Source organism: Leptonychotes weddellii, chromosome 11 (assembly GCF_054177405.1).
Source record: "Leptonychotes weddellii isolate Sample4059 chromosome 11, ASM5417740v2, whole genome shotgun sequence".
Classification (NCBI taxonomy): Eukaryota; Metazoa; Chordata; class Mammalia; order Carnivora; family Phocidae; genus Leptonychotes; species Leptonychotes weddellii.
This window is the reverse complement of record NC_138379.1, coordinates 57028147-57050721: the sequence shown is the minus strand read 5'-3', so window position 1 is coordinate 57050721 and position 22575 is coordinate 57028147. Positions and strand designations below refer to the sequence as shown.

At 37.9% G+C, this 22575-nt stretch overlaps 2 protein-coding genes across 16 annotated transcripts; one reads left to right on the top strand and one right to left on the bottom strand.

Moving 5' to 3' along the window:
- Positions 1-3844: 3844 nt before the first annotated feature.
- Positions 3845-8970, top strand: CREBZF (CREB/ATF bZIP transcription factor). Of its 14 annotated transcripts, none has more exons than XM_081798966.1 (4): positions 3845-5201; positions 5411-5488; positions 6555-6623; positions 8393-8970. In XM_081798966.1, exons 1-2 carry the CDS (start codon positions 4117-4119, stop codon positions 5424-5426), a joined length of 1101 nt encoding a protein of 366 aa, XP_081655092.1. In that variant the 5' UTR covers positions 3845-4116; the 3' UTR covers positions 5427-5488; positions 6555-6623; positions 8393-8970. The 14 variants fall into 14 exon arrangements, with proteins under 14 accessions (XP_081655092.1, XP_081655090.1, XP_081655087.1 ...); XM_081798964.1 differs by having other exon boundaries at positions 7252-8970; XM_081798961.1 differs by adding an exon at positions 5718-5832 and having other exon boundaries at positions 6555-8970.
- Positions 8971-9136: 166 nt separating this feature from the next.
- On the bottom strand, positions 9137-21458 carry TMEM126A (transmembrane protein 126A). Of its 2 annotated transcripts, none has more exons than XM_081798972.1 (5): positions 21293-21458; positions 19230-19355; positions 16283-16476; positions 14425-14539; positions 9137-12234 (listed from the first exon to the last, which is right to left on the bottom strand). In XM_081798972.1, exons 2-5 carry the CDS (start codon positions 19319-19321, stop codon positions 12105-12107), a joined length of 531 nt encoding a protein of 176 aa, XP_081655098.1. In that variant the 5' UTR covers positions 19322-19355; positions 21293-21458; the 3' UTR covers positions 9137-12104. The 2 variants fall into 2 exon arrangements, with proteins under 2 accessions (XP_081655098.1, XP_006733607.1); XM_006733544.3 differs by lacking the exon at positions 9137-12234 and adding an exon at positions 13124-13364 and having other exon boundaries at positions 21293-21453.
- Positions 21459-22575: the final 1117 nt, after the last annotated feature.

Below are 22575 nucleotides of genomic sequence, written 5' to 3'. Positions count from 1 at the left end.
TGTCGACATTCACACAACTTATGGAGAGCCCCACATGGAAGGGGACCTGAAGTTTCCTCCAGCCATCTCGGAGGTGGGTCTCTAGCCCCAGTCAAGCCCACAGATGACTGCATCCTCAGCCAAGATCTGATTGAATTCCATGAAAATTCCAGAACCAGACTGCATAACCAAAGCACTTGAAAATTTCTGACCAACAGAAACTTCAAGAGATAATAAATGTTTATTGTGGGTTTAAGCCACAAGAATAAGCAAATCTCTATTGTTGTTTTTAGATTTTGGGTAACTTGTTAAGCGGCAATAGATAATTAACACATGGGTTTGAGAGTTTGGGCAGTAGCCGTGCACTTGGAGCTAAATCCCAGTTTTCTATTTTACCACTTTCCCAACTGAGGCAGAGATAGTAGGTCCCTATCAGGCCTGTTTGGCCACTTTGTACTGAAAGGCATTTTTTGATCACCCAGCCTAGTGCTCACTCCTCCAGTCCTCCCAATAACTTTGTAAGCACACATTCTCAGTATTATAAACGTTTCTGCTTAAAATAGCCAGATTGGTTTCTCTTTCCTGCAGCTGAGCTTAACCTAATAAAAAATACCCATCTGAAATTAACAGTGAGACACTAGAGACATTCCTGTTAAAGTTAGAAATAAGACAAGGAAGTTGGCTATCGACAGTATTATTTAACATCAAGGTGGAAGTATTTCATTATCAGTCAAGATAATGAAAAAAACGTATTGCAAAGTAGGAGGCAAATTGTCATTATATATAATAAGGTGATATAATTGTCTACCAGGAAAATTTGAACGAATAAGCTGAAAATAAAAACTATTAAGAAAGTTCAGTGGGATAGTCAGTAAAAAATTTAACAAAAAAGGTCAAAAGCTTTCCTATGCAGCACCAATAACCATTTAGAAAATATAAAGGAAGAAATAATCCAGTCCAGTAGCAAAAAATGCATAAGATAACTTGGAAAAATAAACTAATCAATTTAATGCAATTTCCGTGAAAATTCCAGCTCTTTTTGAACTTGGAAAATTTTATGACGTTATCTGGAAGGTTCTTTCTTTATTCTTCTAGATACCATGGGTCATATTTATTTTTGTCCCTTGCAGAATTGTTGTCTTTTAGTTGAGATTTGTGTTATGCCTTCCGCTGAAACTGGAGACCTTCTTCATTTATTCATTCAGCAATATTTATTGAAGCCTAAGCTGTGGTAGTTACTGTTCTGGATATCTGGGATTTCTCAGTGTCCAACTTTCCTGGCACTTGCTTTCTATCGAAGAAACCACCATATAAACATAGCTATTCATTGAGGCTATTTGCTACTTTATTCAGTAACCCAAAGAGGAGTTTCTTAAGGCCTAAGAACTGGAAAAGTGGCTAAGGAATTCATATAAAGTTTACTCCTGAGCAAACAAAGTTTCTCCTTTTGATTTGCCAGGGAAGCTTAGTCTATTGTTAGCCCAACTTGAGTAACTAAGATTTTTGCGTCTATCCTATTCCAATACAAACTTTCCCCCTTTTGGAACTCCTTACTTCCTATTTCACCTATATTTTCACTGATCTTGCTTTTCAAAAATTTGAATTTTTTTGTTTCATTGTATTCTAATGTACTTGTGAATTGCTTCAAGACCTTGTGGGATTAGAGGAACAAAGATAACACCAAGAGGAAGCAGAGATACCCAGAATGTGGTGCATTTTTTAAGACAACTGCCCTGTCTCTTCAAAAAGCTAATATTAAGAAAAGCTATAAAATAGGAGGGACTATTTTTAGACTGAGAAATGGAAAAAAAAACTTTACAAAAACATAACCAAATGCAGTAAGTGACCCTTGATTGGATCCTGGCTCAAAAGAGTATCCACTATAAAAGATTATTTTGAGGAAAGCTGAGGAAATTTGAATATGGCATGGATAATAGATAATATTAGTAAATGATTGTTAATTTTCTCAAGACCTGATAATAGTGTCATGATTATGAAAGAGAATGTTCTTATTCTTAGAGATACATACTTAAGTATGTTGGGGTGATGTGTCTTATCTGCAACTTTGGGATGATTCAGCAAAAAAAAATTATATTTTATAAACATTTATGAGCAAATAAAGCATATATGGCAAATGTTAATTGTTGAATTGTTGAGTCTGGATATTGGATAGTATTGCTAAATCAGTGTGGATACTGTATTATTCTTTCACATATTCTGTGAAATATTTGGAAATTTTTAAAGTTGATATTTATCTTTTTTATTATCCACAAATAAAAGATATAAAACTGTGGTTATTAAAAACATTAGAATACTTCAGTGAAGCTATTTCCTATGCGGTAAACCTTCTAAAGAAAGAGACTGATACTTTAATTTTCTATGGGGATTCAATTTAGAGACCCTATTATTATGGTCTGACTATCACTAGAACCACTAAAGGTGTTTGCTAGAATTTTGACGTCCAACATTACACAGACCTACAGACCAATCTTTGGGTAATTGACATATTCGTTATTCCCTGAGTAATATTTTCATACACCTGATTTTGGGAATCATTATCTTAGATTTCATATTTTGCATTCACACTTCCTAACATATTCTTCTCGAATGGCAATTTTCTTTCTTTTTTTTTTCTTTTTTTAAAGATTTTATTTATTTGTCAGAGAGAGAGAGGGCGAGTGAGCACAAGCAGGAGGAAGAAGCAGGCTCCCTGCTGAGCAAGGAGCCTGATCCCAGGACCCTGGGATCTCAACCTGAGCTGAATGAAGGCAGACGATTAACTAACTGAGCCACCAAGGTGTCAATATCTATTTTTTAAATTAGAATTTGTTTTGATTTCAAGTAAAGTCGATGTCAAAGAAAATATCCTTAAACACTGACCAGAATAAATAAAATATAAAATGTAAAAAAAATAAAAATTAGAAAACCTGTGGTTATCAAAACTAAGCACGCTCATAGAACGGCCAACACAACAGAGAAAAGAATACTACAGGGTTGTTTAACCTGGCCACAGAGATTTTAAAGGTATTCTTTTTACCCCGATAGATGAAAAACAGCAACAAAATCGGGCTCATTCAGGAAAAAACAGAAAATATTCTATTTGGAAACTGGCAATAGTCCTTTCCAGAAAAAACATGTCAGTTTCATGAACCCCCAAGATAAAACAAACAGGAAAAAAGTCACACACACGATTCACTCAACAAAACGTCCTCTGTTAACACAACCCGCAGTACAACCATCACTCACACCGTGAGGTAGTGGCAGTACAAAAAGACTGGCACGCATGTGCGCACCCACACATGCTCACGGTCACGCCCACTACAGAACACACACAGAAAATGGGTTTGCAATCTTATTACAGACAAGGGCAAGACCATTTGTTGTTGTTGTTGTTTAGAAAATGCATAGAAACGCTCAGACATTTTAATAAAATTATTATAATAAAAAACTTGGAAAAATTAAATTATATATGAATGACTTACTTATGTACCTCTTTTTTTTTCTAGTACTCTCTGAGTGAAAGGATCTTGCATTACAAACGGAAGGGGAAAGGAGCAATTTCAAGTGGTATCTGGTCGCCAGTTGTAAAATTCCAGGGAAATACAGGATAATTTGATTATTCATAGATTTGGTATTTAAAAGATCAATTCTGAGAGTGGTTTCACTTGAAGTGGAAGCCTGAATACGGAGGCGTGAGAAGAGAGGGCGGAGAGAGTAGACCGTCTCTCAATAAACTCAGGATTTGTTGTTATTTTTGCCGCTTGCGGACTATGACATCACTGAAAATCTGAAATTACTCCCATTCCAGACCTCAGTGAACTCTCGCGATACTAGAGCCCAGTGGAGCGCGAAACGCCGTGGGAGGGGCTGGGGTGAGATCGACTGACTTCCGGCCAGGCCGTTGTCTGGGTGGCGCGGTCGAGTCATCGCTGGGCCTCGCCGCTTGGGTTTCCCATCTCTCCCCCCGCCCCGGCGCGGGGGGTCGACCAGCCAAGTGGGGCGGGAGGCGACTCGGACGTTCCCCTCCGTTTCGCTCTGGCCAGCTCCCTGGCCCCCCGCGCTGGAATCTGGGGTCCTTGGGGCCCGCGAGGCCCGGTCTGAGGGGCCGGGGCCTACGTGGGCCCGCTGCTGGGCCCCATGAGGCATAGCCTGACGAAACTGCTGGCGGCCTCGGGCAGCGACTCCCCAACCCGCAGCGAGAGCCCGGCTCCAGCCGCGACCTGCTTGCTGTCCCCGGACCTGACCCGGGCGGCGGCGGCAGCGGCAGCGGCAGCGGCGGCGGCAGAGGAGGAAGAGACGGCGGCGGCCGGATCTCCCGGCCGCAAACAGCCGCGCGGCGACGAGGGCGAGTTGGAGGCCGGGAGGGGGGGCCGCGGCGGCGTGGCCGTGCGCGCGCCCTCGCCCGAGGAGATGGAGGAGGAGGCGATCGCCAGCGTCCCCGGGGAGGAGACGGAGGACATGGACTTTCTGTCCGGGCTGGAACTGGCAGATCTGCTGGACCCCCGGCAACCGGACTGGCACCTGGAGCCCGGGCTCAGCTCGCCCGGGCCTCTCTCCTCGTCCGGCGGAGGCTCGGATAGCGGCGGCTTATGGAGAGGGGACGACGACGACGAGGCCGCGGCTGCCGAGATGCAGCGCTTTTCTGACCTGCTGCAGAGGCTGTTAAACGGCATCGGAGGCTGCAGCAGCGGCAGTGACAGCGGCAGCGGCGAAAAGAGGCGGAGAAAGTCCCCAGGAGGAGGCGGCGGTGGCAGCGGCAACGACAACAACCAGGCGGCGACAAAGAGTCCCCGGAAGGCGGCAGCGGCTGCTGCCCGTCTTAATCGGCTGAAGAAGAAGGAGTACGTGATGGGGCTGGAAAGTCGAGTCCGGGGTCTGGCAGCCGAGAACCAGGAGCTGCGGGCCGAGAATCGGGAGCTGGGGAAGCGCGTGCAGGCACTGCAGGAGGAGAGTCGCTACCTACGGGCCGTCTTAGCCAACGAGACCGGACTGGCTCGCTTGCTGAGCCGGCTGAGCGGCGTGGGACTGCGGCTGACCACCTCGCTCTTCAGAGACTCGCCCGCCGGTGACCATGACTACGCTCTGCCCGTGGGAAAGCAGCAGCAGGACCTGCTGGAAGAGGACGACTCAGCGGGAGGAGTATGTCTTCATGTGGACAAGGATAAGGTGTCGGTGGAGTTCTGCTCGGCGTGCGCCCGGAAGGCGTCGTCTTCTCTTAAAATGTAGGGTCAAGTAATCTGCTCTTTATCCGCGTTTACCCCTTTCAACTCCCTTACACCATGTAAAACACCTTAGTGGGACATCTTCACTGGACACATTTCAGAGGAGGAAAAAGTAATATTGAATCTTTTAAGTGTTTAGCTAAAAGCATGAATGTGACACTGTAACCAACTCCTAATGATAACATGTGACTATTAAATCTCTCTGACAGTTTCTTTTTTAGGTGATTTCCTTCCTGCCAGGCTCCGTTGTAGGGGTTACAGAACAGTCGTTCCCGCCTCACAACCTGGTAAGGATCCATCTCTTCACGTAACGCTCATGCTCTGCTGCTTAGTCTACTTTAATGGGCAACATCTGAATTTGTGTGTGTGTGGGGTTTTTTTTTTTCTTTTTTGGAACGTGGGAGGGGAAATCTAATTTGGGCCCTGTCCACCCTGGAAACAGACTTGTGCTGGTCAATAATGTATTTAAGATGCTTCTTCTGGTTGAAATAGCTGTTAATGTGTCCCCTTGTTCAGACTTGCGTGTACCTAGCTCTTCTGTCCCCAGTGTGGACATGGCCTTGGATGACATCGGTTCCAACTGTACACTGAAAGCTGCTAATAGAGATGCAGTTTGGAGACAGTGAAACAGGTGAAGTTGAATGGAAGTTCCGAGTTGTACAAGGTGCAAATTGGAATTCCAATTTTAGAGCAACTTTTTAGAGGTTGACAATAAGTATTTGGGGCTTGCACAAATGTGATAGTTATTTTGCTGGAGATGACAGAACTATCTTAAATATTTGGGTATGCCTTTTAGTTTTCAGTAGGAGATGTAGAAATACAATCTATTTAGAGTAAAAGATTTTAATATTTCACCATTAAAGAAGTTGGAAATTAACATGCATCTCTATGTTAATTGAAGGAGGAATAAGAATTGTTAATGAAATGTTTGAGGACCAGCACAGTGATTACCCTATCACTGACTATAAAAAATTGTTGAACACTTTTACTTTTGTTGTATTAAAATTTTAGGTTAAATTTATGTATGATTAGATATTGAAGGTTGTGAAATGTGAATGAAAACGTGTAAAGTGAGGCTTCACAAAGAATCTTATTCTCCTTATTTCAAAGGTTTTTGTCCTATTTAAAAATATTTAAAATTGAGTGCTTCTGGCTACTTAAAGACAAAATTGACACTTTTTCCAAAGATGGGACATATTCTTCCCTTGAAGTACTGTATTATTCATTGTCGAATTGTATAGATTGAGTTACAGTGGCCTTCAGTGTAAGAGGCATTAAGAAATTCTTTGTGAAACATCACTGTTTAATAAAGTATATACATATTTAGCATCCTTGTTTTTCTTTGTGCTAAAGTGGATACAGCTGTTGGGGCAGAAGAGACGGGACCAGCTGCTGGCCACATTTCCTGCTTTATTTTAAAAGGTAGTATAAGAAATGAGGAAAAAGAGGTAATATCAGGGCTTCTGCTGTCTTTTATTTTAAAATGTTCATAATTAAAAAGTATTTTCCAGCAGTCCAAAGATGTAAGTTATCTTACACATGTTTTATTTTGTTGTTACTTGGTTATAAAAATGGAATCCTTGTTCTTGCACAACTGTAAATGTTTTGTTGCTAGATAACACGATTTGAGACCAACTTGGTCTCTGGTTTCCAGTGCATTACAGCATATTTTGTAAAATCATCTACTGCACTTGAGCATGAATGGGTAGTAGCCAAATTCACAACCTGGAGTGATGAACCTGCTTATACCTAAGTGCAGGAGCAAGCCCCTCACAATGCAGCTGCATGGATTTTTAGTGCCTACTGAATTTTATATATATATATATATATATATATATATATATAAACCAAAAGTAGTTGGAAAAATTATTTGAAATGACTAATTTGTGCTATCTCTATGGAATATGTTAAATGTAGCTTTTTGAAACAGAAGCCTTGAATTGAAATTAATACTTGAACATTTTGTATATATTTCTTTGTATATAATTTTGTGCAGTACCAATGACAAAAATATGGTGTCATAATAAAACCAGGTTTGTTGATCTTTCAGTTATGGGCTCAAAGAATTTATTCATCTCTAACATGACATTGGAAAATAATGGATGAAAATAGGAAAAATGATTGTTGTTAATGCTGACTGTGGGTCTTAAAAGGTTCTGGAAGCAGTAAGTGTGTTTTTCTAAAATACCATTCCCTTGGAATATTTTCTTCTAATGTCAGTGCTTTTCCTGCATTATTTGAAGTTCGGGGCTGGGGAGAAACAGTAGTCAAAGCTTTCTGAATTGGGATGCTTTGAAAATTCCAAGTGTAGATTTTTAGGATGCCATTTTATAAATGGCAGTTTTTGGAAATACTTGATTAAGAACTTATGAAAATGGAGATTAGTATCGCCTATTTTTAAAGCTGCTTTGTTAGGCTCCTTATGTTTTAACTGTCTTTTCTTAGTTTCCATTTCATTCTCTCTTTTTTTTTTCTTTTCTAATTTTGGTGACTTAGTGATTTTGTCATTTTTTGCATCAACTCCATGGTCTTGTTTTTACATGGTATTGCATGTATTTAGGACCTGTCAGGGGCTTTAAATAAATTTGATCATATTTATGTGTAAGCACATTTTACTGTAAATGTTTGGGTTTCTGAATTTACAACAGATCTGTTTCAGTATGTAGTAAACAATATCTTAAAGTGTCCTATTCACTATTTGTTAATTAAAAAAAGTTATGATTAATATGAAACTGTTGTCTTACTATTTTTAGAAAATTGTGTTCTGAATGATTAGTAGTTGGATAAAGGAGATTTCTGGAATATAATATGGTTTGTTTTGAAATTTTAAGGTTTGGCTCTATTGTAGAGGTTGAAAACAGTATTTGAGGAACCTTTTTTTTTTCTTCCCTAATTGCCTCTATGGCAAAATGATACAGAATTAGTGTAAAGAGGTAGCTTTTTGATATTTGTCTTCTGATGGTGACAGGAATTCATACATTAATTGAACTAACACATCATATTGACCGCCTATTTCTATCATATTGACTTACTGTTTCTGCACTTTCTTGACCAGTCCTAACTAAAAAGTCCACGTTTGTTAAAATGTAGTCACACCTCTGATATAATCCGACAAAAAGTGTTCGAAGTATTTTAAATATTTGTGCATTTTGTAATCACTAAATTAATCTCTCTCTCTTCTCTTTAAACAGCTTAGCAGTGTCTGCAAAAACGAATCTTTTCCTACAACCTGTTAACTGACTGGACTGATGGTAACAAAGTAATTGTGGGAGCCATGTCGGTCAAAAATTTGGCATCTGCTGAAAAAAATGAATGCCATTTTCAAGTTCCCAAATTACTTCTATACTGATTTCACTTTCCAGATATGGAGATATGAAAAGATTCTCTGGAATCCTTAAAAGACTTAATAGAAATACATGAGACTAAGTTAATTTTGGAACAAAATTATACTTTTTTTTTTTTGTCTTTCATGGGAGTGATGATCAGTTCTTTGCATAACTTTCAAAAATTGTAACCATTTGAGAAGAGAATTATAGTATTTCATCAAGGAATATTAGACTCTTTACATAATCAAGAACACATTCTATGGAATTACATTTAGTGGTGTAGTATTACATAAACAGGCCATCAGGGATCACAGAGCATATCATGAGTTTGTATTTATTTCCTGGAACTTGAGAGCCAATCTGAAGTATAGGCAGACCTTGCTGAGTAGAATATAAAAGTTAATGTAAAGTCCTTAACTATAAAGAGTAGTCTTTTTAACAGATGCATTGATTTGTCTTGTGTATCTTTGAAAAAATTATTAAATCTGTTGAGTAGTTAATTGCAATTCAGGGTAATAGGATGTTTGCATTCTGAGGTTTTGGCTTCTTGAGTTTTGAGTACTTGACACTTTTTGACTATTTTGAGGTTTCTTATGAATGGTATCCTAGTTTCTAATGTTATATATTAAATGTCTCTAGTGTTATGTAAGGGCTTTAGTATTCTGGATGATGGGAGTGGTTTTTTTCCACATAATATGGTTGTTTTACTTAATTGAAACATTTTTCCAGTTTATTACAAGTGTGAAAAAACACTCAACTCTGGATTGTTTTATTTCATTTTTGATGGATTATGTTAATACATTCTTTCATCTGGTCTAGACTGAGTCATTTTATCTTACTGACTCATTGGGAAGTGTGCAGACCAGAGAGGTGGGAGGGGTAGGAGATCGGCCCAGGATGATTTATCATAATAACTATACAGTTTAGTTATTGTATGATATTAAACACACTCTGTTTCTTGTAATCTAAATTTAGCCAGTGTCTGTGATGTGAGGCAGCGAAGGGCATGCCCAGTGGCTTATACTTGACTGATGGATGCTCCCATGGTACAAACGCTCCAGCTGGTTGTAATTCCACAACCAAAGATTTGGCATGAATTCTAGTTGGTGATGATTAAGAACAGAGTGATTCACTGATAACGAGTAATTACCTTTAAAAATATGTGATCACCTGGTTTAGCATTTTGAAGTACTAGTTTAAGGTCTCACTAATTAGTAAGCCTTTTAAGCTAACTAATCTGATTCTTGAAAGTTGAATAGGTAGTAAAATACTTTCAAGTGTTTTTTTCCCCCTCACTCATAAAAGTTTTGAGACCCTCCCAAATGTTTATATTTCTGTGTTTTACTGTGCAGTTTTTTCTTCAGAAACCAGGTAGTTACCATCTAAGCTAGGGATCAAAACGGGGAGGTCTTCCATTAGAAACTTGTAGAATGTTTTGTGTGGCCAGCACAGTATTTTTCGCATATTTGAACTTGACTATCTCAGTCCTCTCTCTGGCAGTCACTTGTTACTGCCTTACAATACCAGACTGCTCTCAGCTCTGACCTAGACTACAAATGGTCATTTACTTTCAATTTTGAAATGCAGAAAAATTAAACCGGAGATAATTTAAATTCAGAAAGTAAATAACTGTCATTAGGAATATAGATAATGCAATATTAGGGAAAAACAGATATTTAAAAAAATATATAGGTTAATAGAAAGTTGCTTGTGAACCTGCCTTTGCCTTTTTCATTGCTTTGGTTACTGATAGGTTTTTTATTCCTTTTTACCTTTCCCTTATTTGTACATTCAAGATTTCTTAGAGCCATTTTCCCCACTTTTTAAAAGGAAACCAGTTTACAGTTGACTTCAATAATTTTTGTAGTTTTGTTGACCCAAAATAATTTTTGTTGAAAATTATTCTGCTTAATTTTTAATCTAATTTAAAAATGTAGTCTGTAATGGTGTTTTGAAAAATTGTGTAGTTGTGTTAATATGCATAGGTTTGATTTTTATTGGTGGCCCAAGTTTTCTTTACACTGCCTTTGAATTTTGCATCTTTGCTGTATACCCATGGAGGTCAATTTCCTAGACCTCTCTGGCTTTTAAGGTTCTTTTGTTTGGGGTTTACAAATTAATATCTGAAGTATAATATAATGAGTCCTCTTTCTTAAAGCCAGATAACTACACCAGGTAAATTGTAAAAGACGGATTTAAATAGTTTAGTATGACTGAACTATTAAAAACTGCCTTCCTGACTGAGGCAGTGTTCTTTTGGTCTTAGCTACAAATGACTGTTCCCTAAATTGTAACACAGATCACAGCAAGTTTACATGTATTTATCTGCCCCCAACCAAAAATTTTTGTAGACTTGTAGCAATAGATGTAAAATAATACGGTCATTTGCTTACGTTGCCCATTTTTACTAATTGAAAAGATAATTTAAAAAATACGTGGTAGAGGACAGATTCTTGAAAGGAATTCTTCTTGGTTACAGAAACCATTGCAAACTCTTCTATTTATAGAAGGTATTATGCTAGAATGTGTCAGGATAAGAAAACAATTTGTACTGAATTACCAATTTAGTTATATCAGTGGCTTTTGAATTATCCCAAGTTGATAGCACCATTCTCCTTTTTTTAAGGAGTCTAATTGAGTAATTTGGGTTTATTTTTGAAGTCAGGAGCTACTTTTAATTCATTTTCTTCTCTGCTGTGATAAGTAGAACTCTCCTTGAAATAAAAATGATAGAATGTAGATAGAAGTGTGTAATTTTGGGTCAGAGAGTATATTCATTATAGAAAGCAGAAAATTCAGAAAGAAATCAAAACAAAAAGAAAAATCACCCCTAATTCTGTAACCCAGAGAATATTCACGGCAAAATATAGATTCTTTTGCCTCATAATTGGGATCATTTCATATATAAGTTTGCTAGGGAATACATTTCAAGGCATTTGTTGAACATCAGTTTTGCTTTCTGAAAAATTTAAAACGTATTTTGTTAATTTCATTTGAATTTTAAAATCTTTAGCTGGACTGCTTTCTCTTTGGAGACCCTGAAGGCCTGTCTCACTCACGAGGCTGCCTTTTCTAGGTGACAAGCTAAATTCTCCTTTCATATAATTAAGTAGCATAAGATTATTTAACAAATATGTCACTATATTTGAAAGGGATAATTAAGATGCTTGTGAATATGATCTGGGATGGTACTTACTGTATTTGGTATGACTGGCTTATTTCATAAGAAAGTATTGGTCTAGATCTATATTGTCCAATACTGTAGCCATTAGCCACATGTGGCTAAAAAATTTAAATTAATTTTAAATTCATGTATCCAGTTGGGACTAGTTACATTTCAGATGTGCAGTAGCCACATATGGCTAGTAGCTAACATTGTCAATCATGTATAAAACATTTCCATCATCACACTAAGTTCTGTTGGACAATGCTGATTTAGATGCTGTCACGTAAGACTGGTTTGAAGAACTGAGATGAAAAGTTTTACGAAGGGGAACACAAAAGGTCACTTCAAAAATTTAAATGATCTGGGGGCGCCTGGGTGGCTCAGTCGTTAAGCGTCTGCCTTCGGCTCAGGTCATGATCCCAGAGTCCTGGGATCCAGCCCCGCATCAGGCTCCAGCCCCACATCGGGCTCCATGCTCCGCGGGAAGCCTGCTTCTCCTTCTCCCACTCCCTCTGCTTGTGTTCCCTCTCTCGCTCTTTCTCTGTCAAATAAATAAAAATTTAAATGATGTGTTTTAGGAAATGAGGAATATTAAACTAGGCTGTTTTAGAAAACAAAACCAGGAACAATAGGAAGAGTATAACTACCATTTAAGTGCTACCATTTATGTCAGGTGCTGTGGTAGTCAACTTCCATATATTATGTAATACCCTACTGAGTTAGGTTACTGATGAAGAAACTGAGAACCAGAGAAAAGAGGTTAACTTGCTTAACATCAAGCTGAAAAGAAGAGGCCTAGGTATGTGATCCCAAAGAACTATCCCACACTAAACGGAAGCTTCAAAGGTAGAATTTGCCTCAATCTTCCAAGAATATAGCTTTCCAAAGACAAATAAGTAAGAGGACTCTAGAAGTAGGTAACTGTATCATTGTATCACTGTATCAGTCAATATATGGGCTCTAGCTGAGCCTATCATCTTTTAGACTGCTGGAATTGATTCCTCTGTGAGGAAGGTTGTTAAATATGTCCTAAATTTCTATGGATTAATAATACCTATGGGAACAGTGAATTGGGAAAATGAAGTGAACATTTGCTGTAGTGAACTAATCCTCATCCCCACCTCCCATTTTCATTCCTGCTTGGATTCTTTATGAGGTCTTCAGTAAAAACTGCTGTATGGTTATTTTTCCGGTTACAGACTAAAATATGGTTTAATATAAAGGAGTGGAGCAAGCAAAGTAGAAGAGAATATTGGGCAAACTAGAGAAGTTAAGCTTTTGTTTAAGGATTAAGTTTAAGGATTTTGTTTAAGTTAAGAATACTACCTTATTAGTATTCAGCCTTTGCTGCCCTGTGTAGCCTTATGTTATAGGTCCCAGAATTGTACCTCATATGATTAAAAGTCTACGTTTATTCATACACTAGACACTTACTCATACATTACAATTTTATTTTTGTGTACACATTTGTTTAACAGTCACTGAATTTCTAGGCCAGGTTCAGGTAACTGAAGGGCCTTTATAATTAGCTTATATTGTCTAGATCCAAGGTATGCTGCAAACATAGTCTGGAGCAAAATGGGAAATAACATCTTTCTAAAGACAGGCTTAGAAATTCTAGTCCAGTAAGTTAAGATGTTTCCTTTCTCTGGCAGCGGGGCTGACTCATATCTGTAAGAAAACATTGAGAGTTCTTTAGAAAAGATAGTTGTATCAAATGGCAAACCTCTGTACAATATATATTAATCCTAGAAGTCTTAGGATAAAAGTAGTTTAGGTAAAGATTAAGTTAATTCAGTTATTCTCTTTGATGTCTATTGGTCCTTAAAACTGTACTTTTGTTTTCTTTTGTCCCTTTCTCCACTTTACCTCTGAAGGCCCATACAGCTTAGATTGCTTGATATAAGAGTTCTATCAGAAAATAACTGAATTGGGGTGCCTGAGTGGCTCAGTTGGTTAAGCATCTGCCTTTGGCTCAGGTCATGATCCGAGGGTCCTGAGATTGAGCCCCACATCGGGTTCCCTGCTCAGTGGGTAGCCTGCTTCTCCCTCTCCCTCTGTCTCCCAGCTCATGCTCTTGCTCTCACTCTCTATCTCAAATAAATAAATAAAATCTTAAAGAAAGAAAATAACTGAATTATACTGGTTTATAGCCAACCATTTTGTGATGGAATTTTCCTTTAGTGGAATTGCTCCAACTCTTAAGACTGAGCATATAATTAGCTATCATGTTAGGCATAGTACTGTTTGTAGCTTTGTGGCTGGCATTCAGTACACAAATTAAGTAAAGAACCTGAACTACACATGCAAGAAATATGATGGGATCAATTTCTAGAACTGTTTTCAAATTCTTGAGAAGTAGTATTACTTATAAGAAAAAAAGTCTAACTTTTATTTTTTTATTTTTTTTAAAGATTTTATTTATTTGACAGAGAGAGACACAGTGAGAGAGGGAACACAAGCAGGGGGAGTGGGAGAAGGGAGAAGCAGGCTTCCCGCGGAGCAGGGAGCCCGATGTGGGGCTCGATCCCAGGACTCTGGGATCATGACCTGAGCCAAAGGCAGACGCTTAACCGACTGAGCCACCCAGGCGCCCCAAAGTCTAACTTTTAAATTAAAAAACTAACATTCCCTTAAAGGCAGAAACTGTATCTATTTTAATTTGTGCATTTTCTAGGTAATCATTTATATATTGAAGTTTTCCATTGATTATATGAGAAAACAATCTTACCTGGCTGCTAGGCCACCATTCACAGGTATAGCCAAGATAACAGGGTACAGAGCACCAAAAACGAGACCAACTAGTCCAGCCCGTGTTATGGTACAGGTTTCACAATTCAAATCACCTAGGAAATAAATCAGTTCTGAAAATGAAGGTCATGATAGTCATGCAAACATGATTTTAAAGAACGCAACGTCTTAAAGGTGTCAGAGATACTCAACTTTTAGGCAGCAAATGCAAATCTATAAGGCATGTTAGAAGGTATAATTATAGTACAGATAACCTAAAATAGCCAGGAGTTAACTGCTAGAGGATTTTTAATCTGTTTGTACTGCTTTTATCTTTCTGCACTTGTACTGGCAAACCTGAGCTAATACTCTTCTGTCGAAAACTTTTAACCCGTGGGAATTTTTAAAAAATAATTTGTACTTCGTCTTATGTTTTTACATTATATAGTGTGACTATTTTTATAAAATTCTTTATTCATTTCCAAGTTAGTGTAAGCTATATTAAAAATAGAAAGCTAAGTTAATAACATGTTTTACTCTGTTCAACTGACTGGGTGGTAGGTTTCCCTAGATCATAAAAATTCTTTCTCCACTGATTATGGGGATTCAAGCAAAATACTCATCCAGTTTAAACCAATTTGGAACAGCACTTAAGAGAATTTAAATGGACTTTTATCCCACCATCATCTGTGGTAATAATATTTTTATGTGAAATCAAATTTTTCATGATATATAGGCATGCCCTGTTTCATTGTGCTGTACTTTACTGCCCTTCACAGATAACACATTTTTTTTTTTTAATTAAAGGTTTGTGGCAACGCTGTTTTGGTCAGGTCTGTAGGCACCATTTTCCCAGCAGCATTTGCCCACTTGATGTCTCTGTCACATTTTGGTAATTCTCATAATATTTCAAACTTTTTCATTATTATTATATTTGTTACCGTGATCTGTTATCAGTGATTACCACACACTGGAAGCTCAAATGATGGTTAGCACTTTTTAGCAATTTTTTAAGGTATGTACATTGGTTTTTTTAGACATAATACTACTGCACCCTTTAAACAGACTATAGCATATTGTAAACATAACTTTTATATGCACTGGGAAACCAAAAAATTCATTCATTTTATTGCAGTAGTCTGGCAAACCATATCTCCAACATATGCTTGTACTCAAAGCACTTGCACATACGGTAAACTATCAAAAGGAAATCAAGTCTCCATATATTTGATAATTCTTTTATATACATTTAGTGCTTTGAGAGATTTACTATGTAAATAGACTCTTCTTCCCATAAGTGTTTTCTCTCTTGAGGGACTTCTCTATAAATTTTTTTTAAAAAACTAAGGCAGTCATCATTTTTTTTTTTTTTTTTTTAAAGATTTTTATTTATTTATTTGACAGAGAGAGACACAGCGAGAACAGGAACACAAGCAGGGGGAGTGGGAGAGGGAGAAGCAGGCTTCTTGCCGAGCAGGGAGCCTGATGTGGGACTCGATCCCAGGACCCTGGGATCATGACCTGAGCTGAAGGCAGACGCTTAACGACTGAGCCACCCAGGCACCCCAAGGCAGTCATCATTTAAAAAAATAAAGTTAGCAAATATTTCTTTAAGAACTGTGGGAAAGATAAGTTAGATAAAGGAAAGTATTTAGAACTTCCATGTATATTGTATTTTACTTGTACAGAAGACTGCTAATATGAACTACCACTTTACATAGGCTAGCAAGTTTCAGTCTTATCCATGCACTGACTATGATACAGCATATAGTTAGTTACCTGATGTTAATATTTAAGGATTAACATAAGGTGCAAATATATACTAAAGCAAATTCTGGTGATAGTGAAATAGAATTTACCTGTATTCAAAGGTAAACTTACAAAACCTTTGTAAGATATGTGCGCAGTCAAAAATGGGATCACTGCCATTGGTAAGCCAGCGGCTATACGAGCCTGTGTCACATTTAGGATGCGTCGAAAAAGACTATTTGCTATTAGACCACAGAGACCAGCATTAAGTCCAACATATGTTGATCCATGTTCAAACAGATTCCTGAATGGTGACAAAAAAGAAAATTTTGGGAGGTACTGTATTGTGTGAGCTGTCCAACAATTCTGGTGTATGTTATAGGACTTAACAGGACTTTAGGAATAACAGGATACAACATTTTCCCTTATAGCTCCATAAAACAACCTTTTAAAATAATTTACATATAGATTTTTATCCTAAAGGCTTTTGAATTTGGTCAACACTTAAGGATAGAGTGATACATTCAGATTTTGCTAAATGTATTTTGTGATTCTGCAAAAGATATTAGTATAGAAAATTTCCCCCAACTATAACAGGCAAGAGCTTCTGAAGAGTCTGATATGAATGCCTCTCCTTTGGGTGCCCACAATACCCAATATTTACCTCTCTAGCACAATAGATGATAAGGTGATACTATCTTACAATCACTGATTTATATGTCAGGCTTCCCCACTAGTCTTTAAGTAAATAAATCATAATGGTGCTTGTCATTCAATCACTGAGCACCTACTACATGCAGCAGACTTGATGCTGAAGTCACAAAAAATTATATTCTATCTTCAGTGTTTTCATAGTTTATTATTGGAGGATGAAAGACGTGAGCATGAGATATAACAAATCTACTGAAATGGTAATGGAAGTATGAGAGAGGCAGTTTAAAAACTTAGGGTACACAAGATATTATTTAAAAAGTGAGGGGAGCCTAGAGAACCTACCAACAGTAACAACAGAAAATACATGAATGTGAAAGACCTATGTATTTTTGTGGGCACTGAGGGAATGGGAAACTTGAGCGCTTCTTCTGAAATCCTTTTATCTTCATAACAATCTTGTGAAATATATATTATCTCCATTTTAGTTCTAGCAACCAAATGCTCAGTAGATAGTTTGCCCATATATATTTTTACATATTACTATATTAATATAATTATTTTGAATATATGAATTAAGTTATATACTGATGTGAAAGATTTTAAAAACTTATAAACTATGTAAATAAAAAGGAGTGCAACCAGAATCTGAATAGCAAAGTTTATGGTCTCCCAAATTTTAATTTCCTATGGCTTAGAGTCACATTTTTTAGTTAATAATTCAGTAAGTACAAAATTGTTATTATCTAATAGCTCCTTTGCAAGTCAGTTTTCCAAAAAAATGCCTCTACTACTGGAAACTCATGAATGGCAAGACACACGTTTAAAACTAGACACACAAATGTGAAACACATGAACTATAAGATCATATTTAAGTGGCATTGAAATACATGGTACATAAAATTATTTTGTAGATCAGAAAGTGAGGTTTTTGATATTAAAGTTTCATATACCTAAGGACTTTCCAAGTAACTATTATGCATATGAAATAATAATGCAAGAAGGGGTGAGGATTCAAGCTTAGGAGACCAAGGATAAAATAGGAACAGAGGAAAATAGGGAATAAGGCAAAGGTAAGGAGACACTGTCATCTGCTCTGTTCAGGTGCCAGTGTTTGAGAGCAATTTATTACTTCCAAACTAAAGCTTACTTTGCTGTTCTAGCTTACTTGCCCACTGCTTCTCCATTCTAATTTGGTGAAAGTACCAGTGATATAGCCTGCTCTTTTCTCTTCAAAGCTGCCACCATCTACTCTATTCCTTATGTCAGTCTTTCTGGCGCTCTGCCTTACTGACCTGGAAACATGGACACATGCCTTTTTGTGCTTGAAAAGTTTTTCTGTTACCCACCTCAGGAAAATAACAAAAAGGATGTACAATGTGTGTGTGGTGGGGGAAGAGCTGTAGGATATACAGCTTATGAAATCTCCCAAGTTCTTACTGCTGCCCTGGGTTTATAGGTTCTCTCTTGTTGACAGCGTAAGTGGCAGCAAGACTGGAATTTACTCAGGACAGTAAGATTGTAATTCCAAAATGTTATTTCAAATCCTTCAAACCCTTACCATCACTACTTCACCAAGATTACCATGCCAGTTTTCCTACTATCTTCTTTTTTTTCCCTCTCCTACCTTAAATCTATTTCCCAAAAGCAACTGGAATGTTCTTTAGAAATGTTAGCTGGATCATAATCATTTGCTGTCCTTTAGCCTTATGCCTACTTCCCTGTACTTCACTAACACTGGTTCCTGAGATATGATCAACTCTGCTATCCTGTGGCCTAGGCATATGCCAACCCCTCTGCCTGAGATCCTGAGATATTATTCCTTCACCCCCTCCCTAGGCTGGCTCCTTTTTTTTTTTTTAATCCTTTCTGGCCTCATAATTTCTATTTAAATGGAACCTAGTCAGATCTTCGTGCTAAGGAAGTGCACTATAGTTCACTCAGTGTTGTCCTCAAAGATCAGTATGGTTCCATATAGCCTTTTTCTATTTAATGATACAGATCTTTTAGCCATGATCCCATTTCTCTGGCATTCCTTGTCTAGTTATGTGTGTTACATAGCACTCTCTTGGACTGTTAGACATAATAGAAATGCACTGACAAGACAATTTAAAACCATCTTAAAGGTCTGTTACTTAGATAAATCCATAAATGTTAAACTCTAAGCCAAATGGAAAAACTGAGAATGATCATATAATTAGATCCAAAGACATGAATTCTAACCTCAGCTTCAAGCAAAATGGTTAATCTCTCTTGGTTTCAGGTTTTCTCAATAAGGCAAGAAAAAGAGCTCCGTTTCCTTCTGATAGTCTATGTTTATATTCAAACCAAATAAATGTGAGATAATGAACCAATGATGAAAATCCACCTGGTAAAAAATATTTTTAAATTAAGAAGGGATCTTACCTTTCTGCTTCTGGGAGTTGATTAATTTTTCTGGTTATGATATTGAAAATTAAGTTTTCCTTGACAGTATCATTTGGTTCATGATTTTCCATCTTGAGCCTTAAAATATTTTTCAATAATAGCTACCTATAGAAAAACAACAAAAAGACTTATAAAAAGCTTTCTAAATACCATAAATATTTAATTTAAAAAATTAGTTATAGCTTGATTCATAATCTGAAAAATCAGTGCATACATACCATATCAAAAAATATTTTCTAAGTAAAATAGAAACCAGAACATGAAAAACAACCCATAAAGCTTCTAGGAAATACAGAATATCTTTATAACCCTTAAAAGTATTTCTTAATTTGCAAATAGCACTGAACATAAAACTAAAATTAACTAATTAAAATTAAGAACTTGTGTTGATCAATAGATACTATAAAGAGAAGCCAGTGTGGGAGAAAATGTCTGCAATATAACTGACAAAGGAGCAGTTAGTACTGAGAAAATGTAAAGAAGTGCACATCATTAAGAAAAACTCACAAAAGGTTTGAACAGGTATTTTCACAGAGGGAAGCAAACAGCCAATAAACAAAATATGCTTAACCTCATAACCAGGGAAAAAAAAACAGTGAGATATCCATATGTAGGTTAGCTAAATTAAAACCTGACAATTTCAGTTCCTGGCAAAAATGTGGGGTAACTGAAACTCTGGTGTGCTGCTGGTAGAAGTGTACATGGCACCCACTTTGGGTACAACCACTTTGGAAAAGAATCTGGTATTATTTGGTAGGTAGAAGAAACATATTAGCAATTTCACTTATAAGTATACCCTAAAGTAGAAATAAGCAAAATTTCTCTGAAGGGCCACATAGTAAATATTTTAGGCTTTGCAGGTAACACAACGTCTTTGTCAAATAGGCCAGTAGTTTCTTGATCCCTGCACTAGTTAGAGTGAATGCAGAGTAGGGGGATGGTGAATGGTGAGTTTTAACCCAAAGATTTAGCTCATTAAACAAGATTTCAGGGTAGCAACGTTAAGAAAAGCTAAAGTTCAGAAATAACAGCAAAATACAACATGGTTTTATGAAATTAGATTTTCATGGTTATCTATTTGCTACAAGATTAATTTACAACACTGATTTACTGCTGGGTACCTGTTAGATATAAGAGGTCACTGGGAGCATGTTAAGTGAGATTTCATATCCTTAGACTTAGAAATTTACATGTAGGTTTCCTGGACTCAAATTTCTTGAGGGCCTTGGTTGCAGTGCCATGACAGACACAATCTCTGCCCTAAAGGAGCTGTGAATGATTTTGTTGGAGGAGGGTGTGTGTGTATAGAGATACATAAATTCAGTATACACAGAGAAAGTGTACGGTGTATATGTTGGAGGCGGGTGTGTGTGTGTGGAGACACAAATTCAGTATATAAAAAGTGTACGGTGTATATGTCTGAAATGTTATTCCCTCCGAAAGTCCTGCCTAATGCTATCACTAGTTTTCTGTTCCATGCTGTGCATACTGGTGAGGTTCCGAGTTCTGTGAACTAGCTATTTTTTTAAATTTTTTATTGTTATGTTAATCACCATACATTACATCATTAGTTTTTGTGAACTAGCTATTTCTAAGGTGTAGCTATTAAAAGTCTCCCTTAATTCGGTAAAAGTTTGATAACGGCAGCCTGCAGTAAGACGTTGTGTGTCTGTTATTAATAATAAATCCTAATCCAAGATAATGCCACCTTTAAATACTACAAACATTTCAAAAGGCTTTTGCATTAGCTAGCTCACGTTAACTATGAGACAATGAGTCAAGTGGGGACTCTCAAATTAAGTTAGGCCAAGGTCACTCTGGATATTGGCAGTAAAACCTGGGTTAAATTCAAGCGCAGACGTTTATTTTTTTTTCTTGGCTTAACGTAAATCTAAGATCTTTTTTTCTGGTGTGCAAAGTGAAAAGACGGTAGGTGCCGTCTCCCCTACCCCCCTTACGACCCATTTCCAGGATCTCATTCCCACACTGCCGGTGAACAGCATGTCACCGCTCTGTGCTTCTCCAGATACACGGGCATTTACCTTTTTTTCCGGGATGCCAGGAACTTATGCTCTCCTCACAGCAGTCGGTGCCTCCACCCGGTCTCGGCGACCACGACGGGGTTCACTCCAACCTTTTTTCACCTACCCTGAGCGCAGCCATCTTTGGCTGGCACGTGACTCGAGTCAGGCAGGGGCGGGGGCGCGGCCGCTGATTGGGCTCCCAGGACGTAGGTTGCCTGCCGCCGCCACTTCCTGCGGAGGGGTTTCCAGCTGAGGGAAGAGCTGGGCTGCGGTTGAGCAGTTTCCGCGAGCGCGGAGGGTACTCTTCACATCTTACCCCTGCCTTCCAGACGGAGCCTGTGGAAATTTTGATTTCCTGCTCCTTTCATTGAAAACCTACCTTGGACGCATTATCTCAGTTCCTGGCCAATAGAGCCTACCTCATGTGTTGGCATACGGGGTATGTGGAAACTGCACAGCCCTAGGCATACGACGGGTGCTCGGTTAAAAAGAAGTCGAAAAGGAGCTGAGGTTTCTATGCTCCATCGGTTTTTTATTCTCCCTAGCATCTTAAGCTCTCTGTGCTATTTTATGATCTGGCTAATTGTCCCATCACAATCTGAGCTCCTCAAGAGTAAGCAAGAGATTTTTCTGAGGATCCCTTGTGCCCTGCCACGTACTGCTTATGAAAACAGGTTTGGGTGAATGTGGTGAAAGAAAAACTAGAGAGCGAGGGAGCTATTGGCTTCATAAGTCAGAACAATTGAGAAAGTTTTGGAACAACCTTCTGAAGACCTCTAAGTTCTCATCCCCACAGCTTCTTATCTGTAAAACAGGGCGGTGGGGTGGGGTGGGGATAACACTCTCCTTGATTATTGTGTAAAGTGAGGATCCTAAAAGTGCTTATCAAGGTTGTTTTGGAAATCACTGAGCTTTATCAAAGAAAAAGTGGTATTCCGGGTAAAGGGGGAAATTTCCATTGGCGAGGTGAACAGAAGGACACCCAAAACTCCTGTGGCTGCGAGGAATTTATCCAATGTCAAATCGTCGCCTGTCAGTAAACCAGAAAATTAAAACAGATTCTCAGATTCCGAGGAAGAAAGTCAGCATATGCCCCAACTGGAAAGTTTCCGAGGTAAATGCAGGGACAGCTTGAGAAAACCAGCTTATTAAGATGCTAACTATAACGTGTCCATGCGCATGGGAATACTTTGTTTCCATTTCATAATCTTATTCCGATTTAATTTTTAATGGTTTGAAGCTTATTTTGAAATTTATAAATGTTCATTGTACAGTATATATAACATGCCATTCTGGAGTAA

Coding starts and splice junctions, on each gene's coding strand:
- CREBZF (XM_081798966.1), top strand. CDS start 4,117: ATGAGGCATAGCCTGACGAAACTGCTGGCGGCCTCGGGCAGCGACTCC.
- TMEM126A (XM_006733544.3), bottom strand. CDS start 19,321: ATGGAAAATCATGAACCAAATGATACTGTCAAGGAAAACTTAATTTTC. Junction 16,477..19,229: donor CAACTCCCAGAAGCAGAAAG/GTAAGATCCCTT, acceptor GTCACCATTCAG/GAATCTGTTTGAACATGGAT. Junction 13,365..14,424: donor AATGGTGGCCTAGCAGCCAG/GTAAGATTGTTT, acceptor GTTTTCTTACAG/ATATGAGTCAGCCCCGCTGC.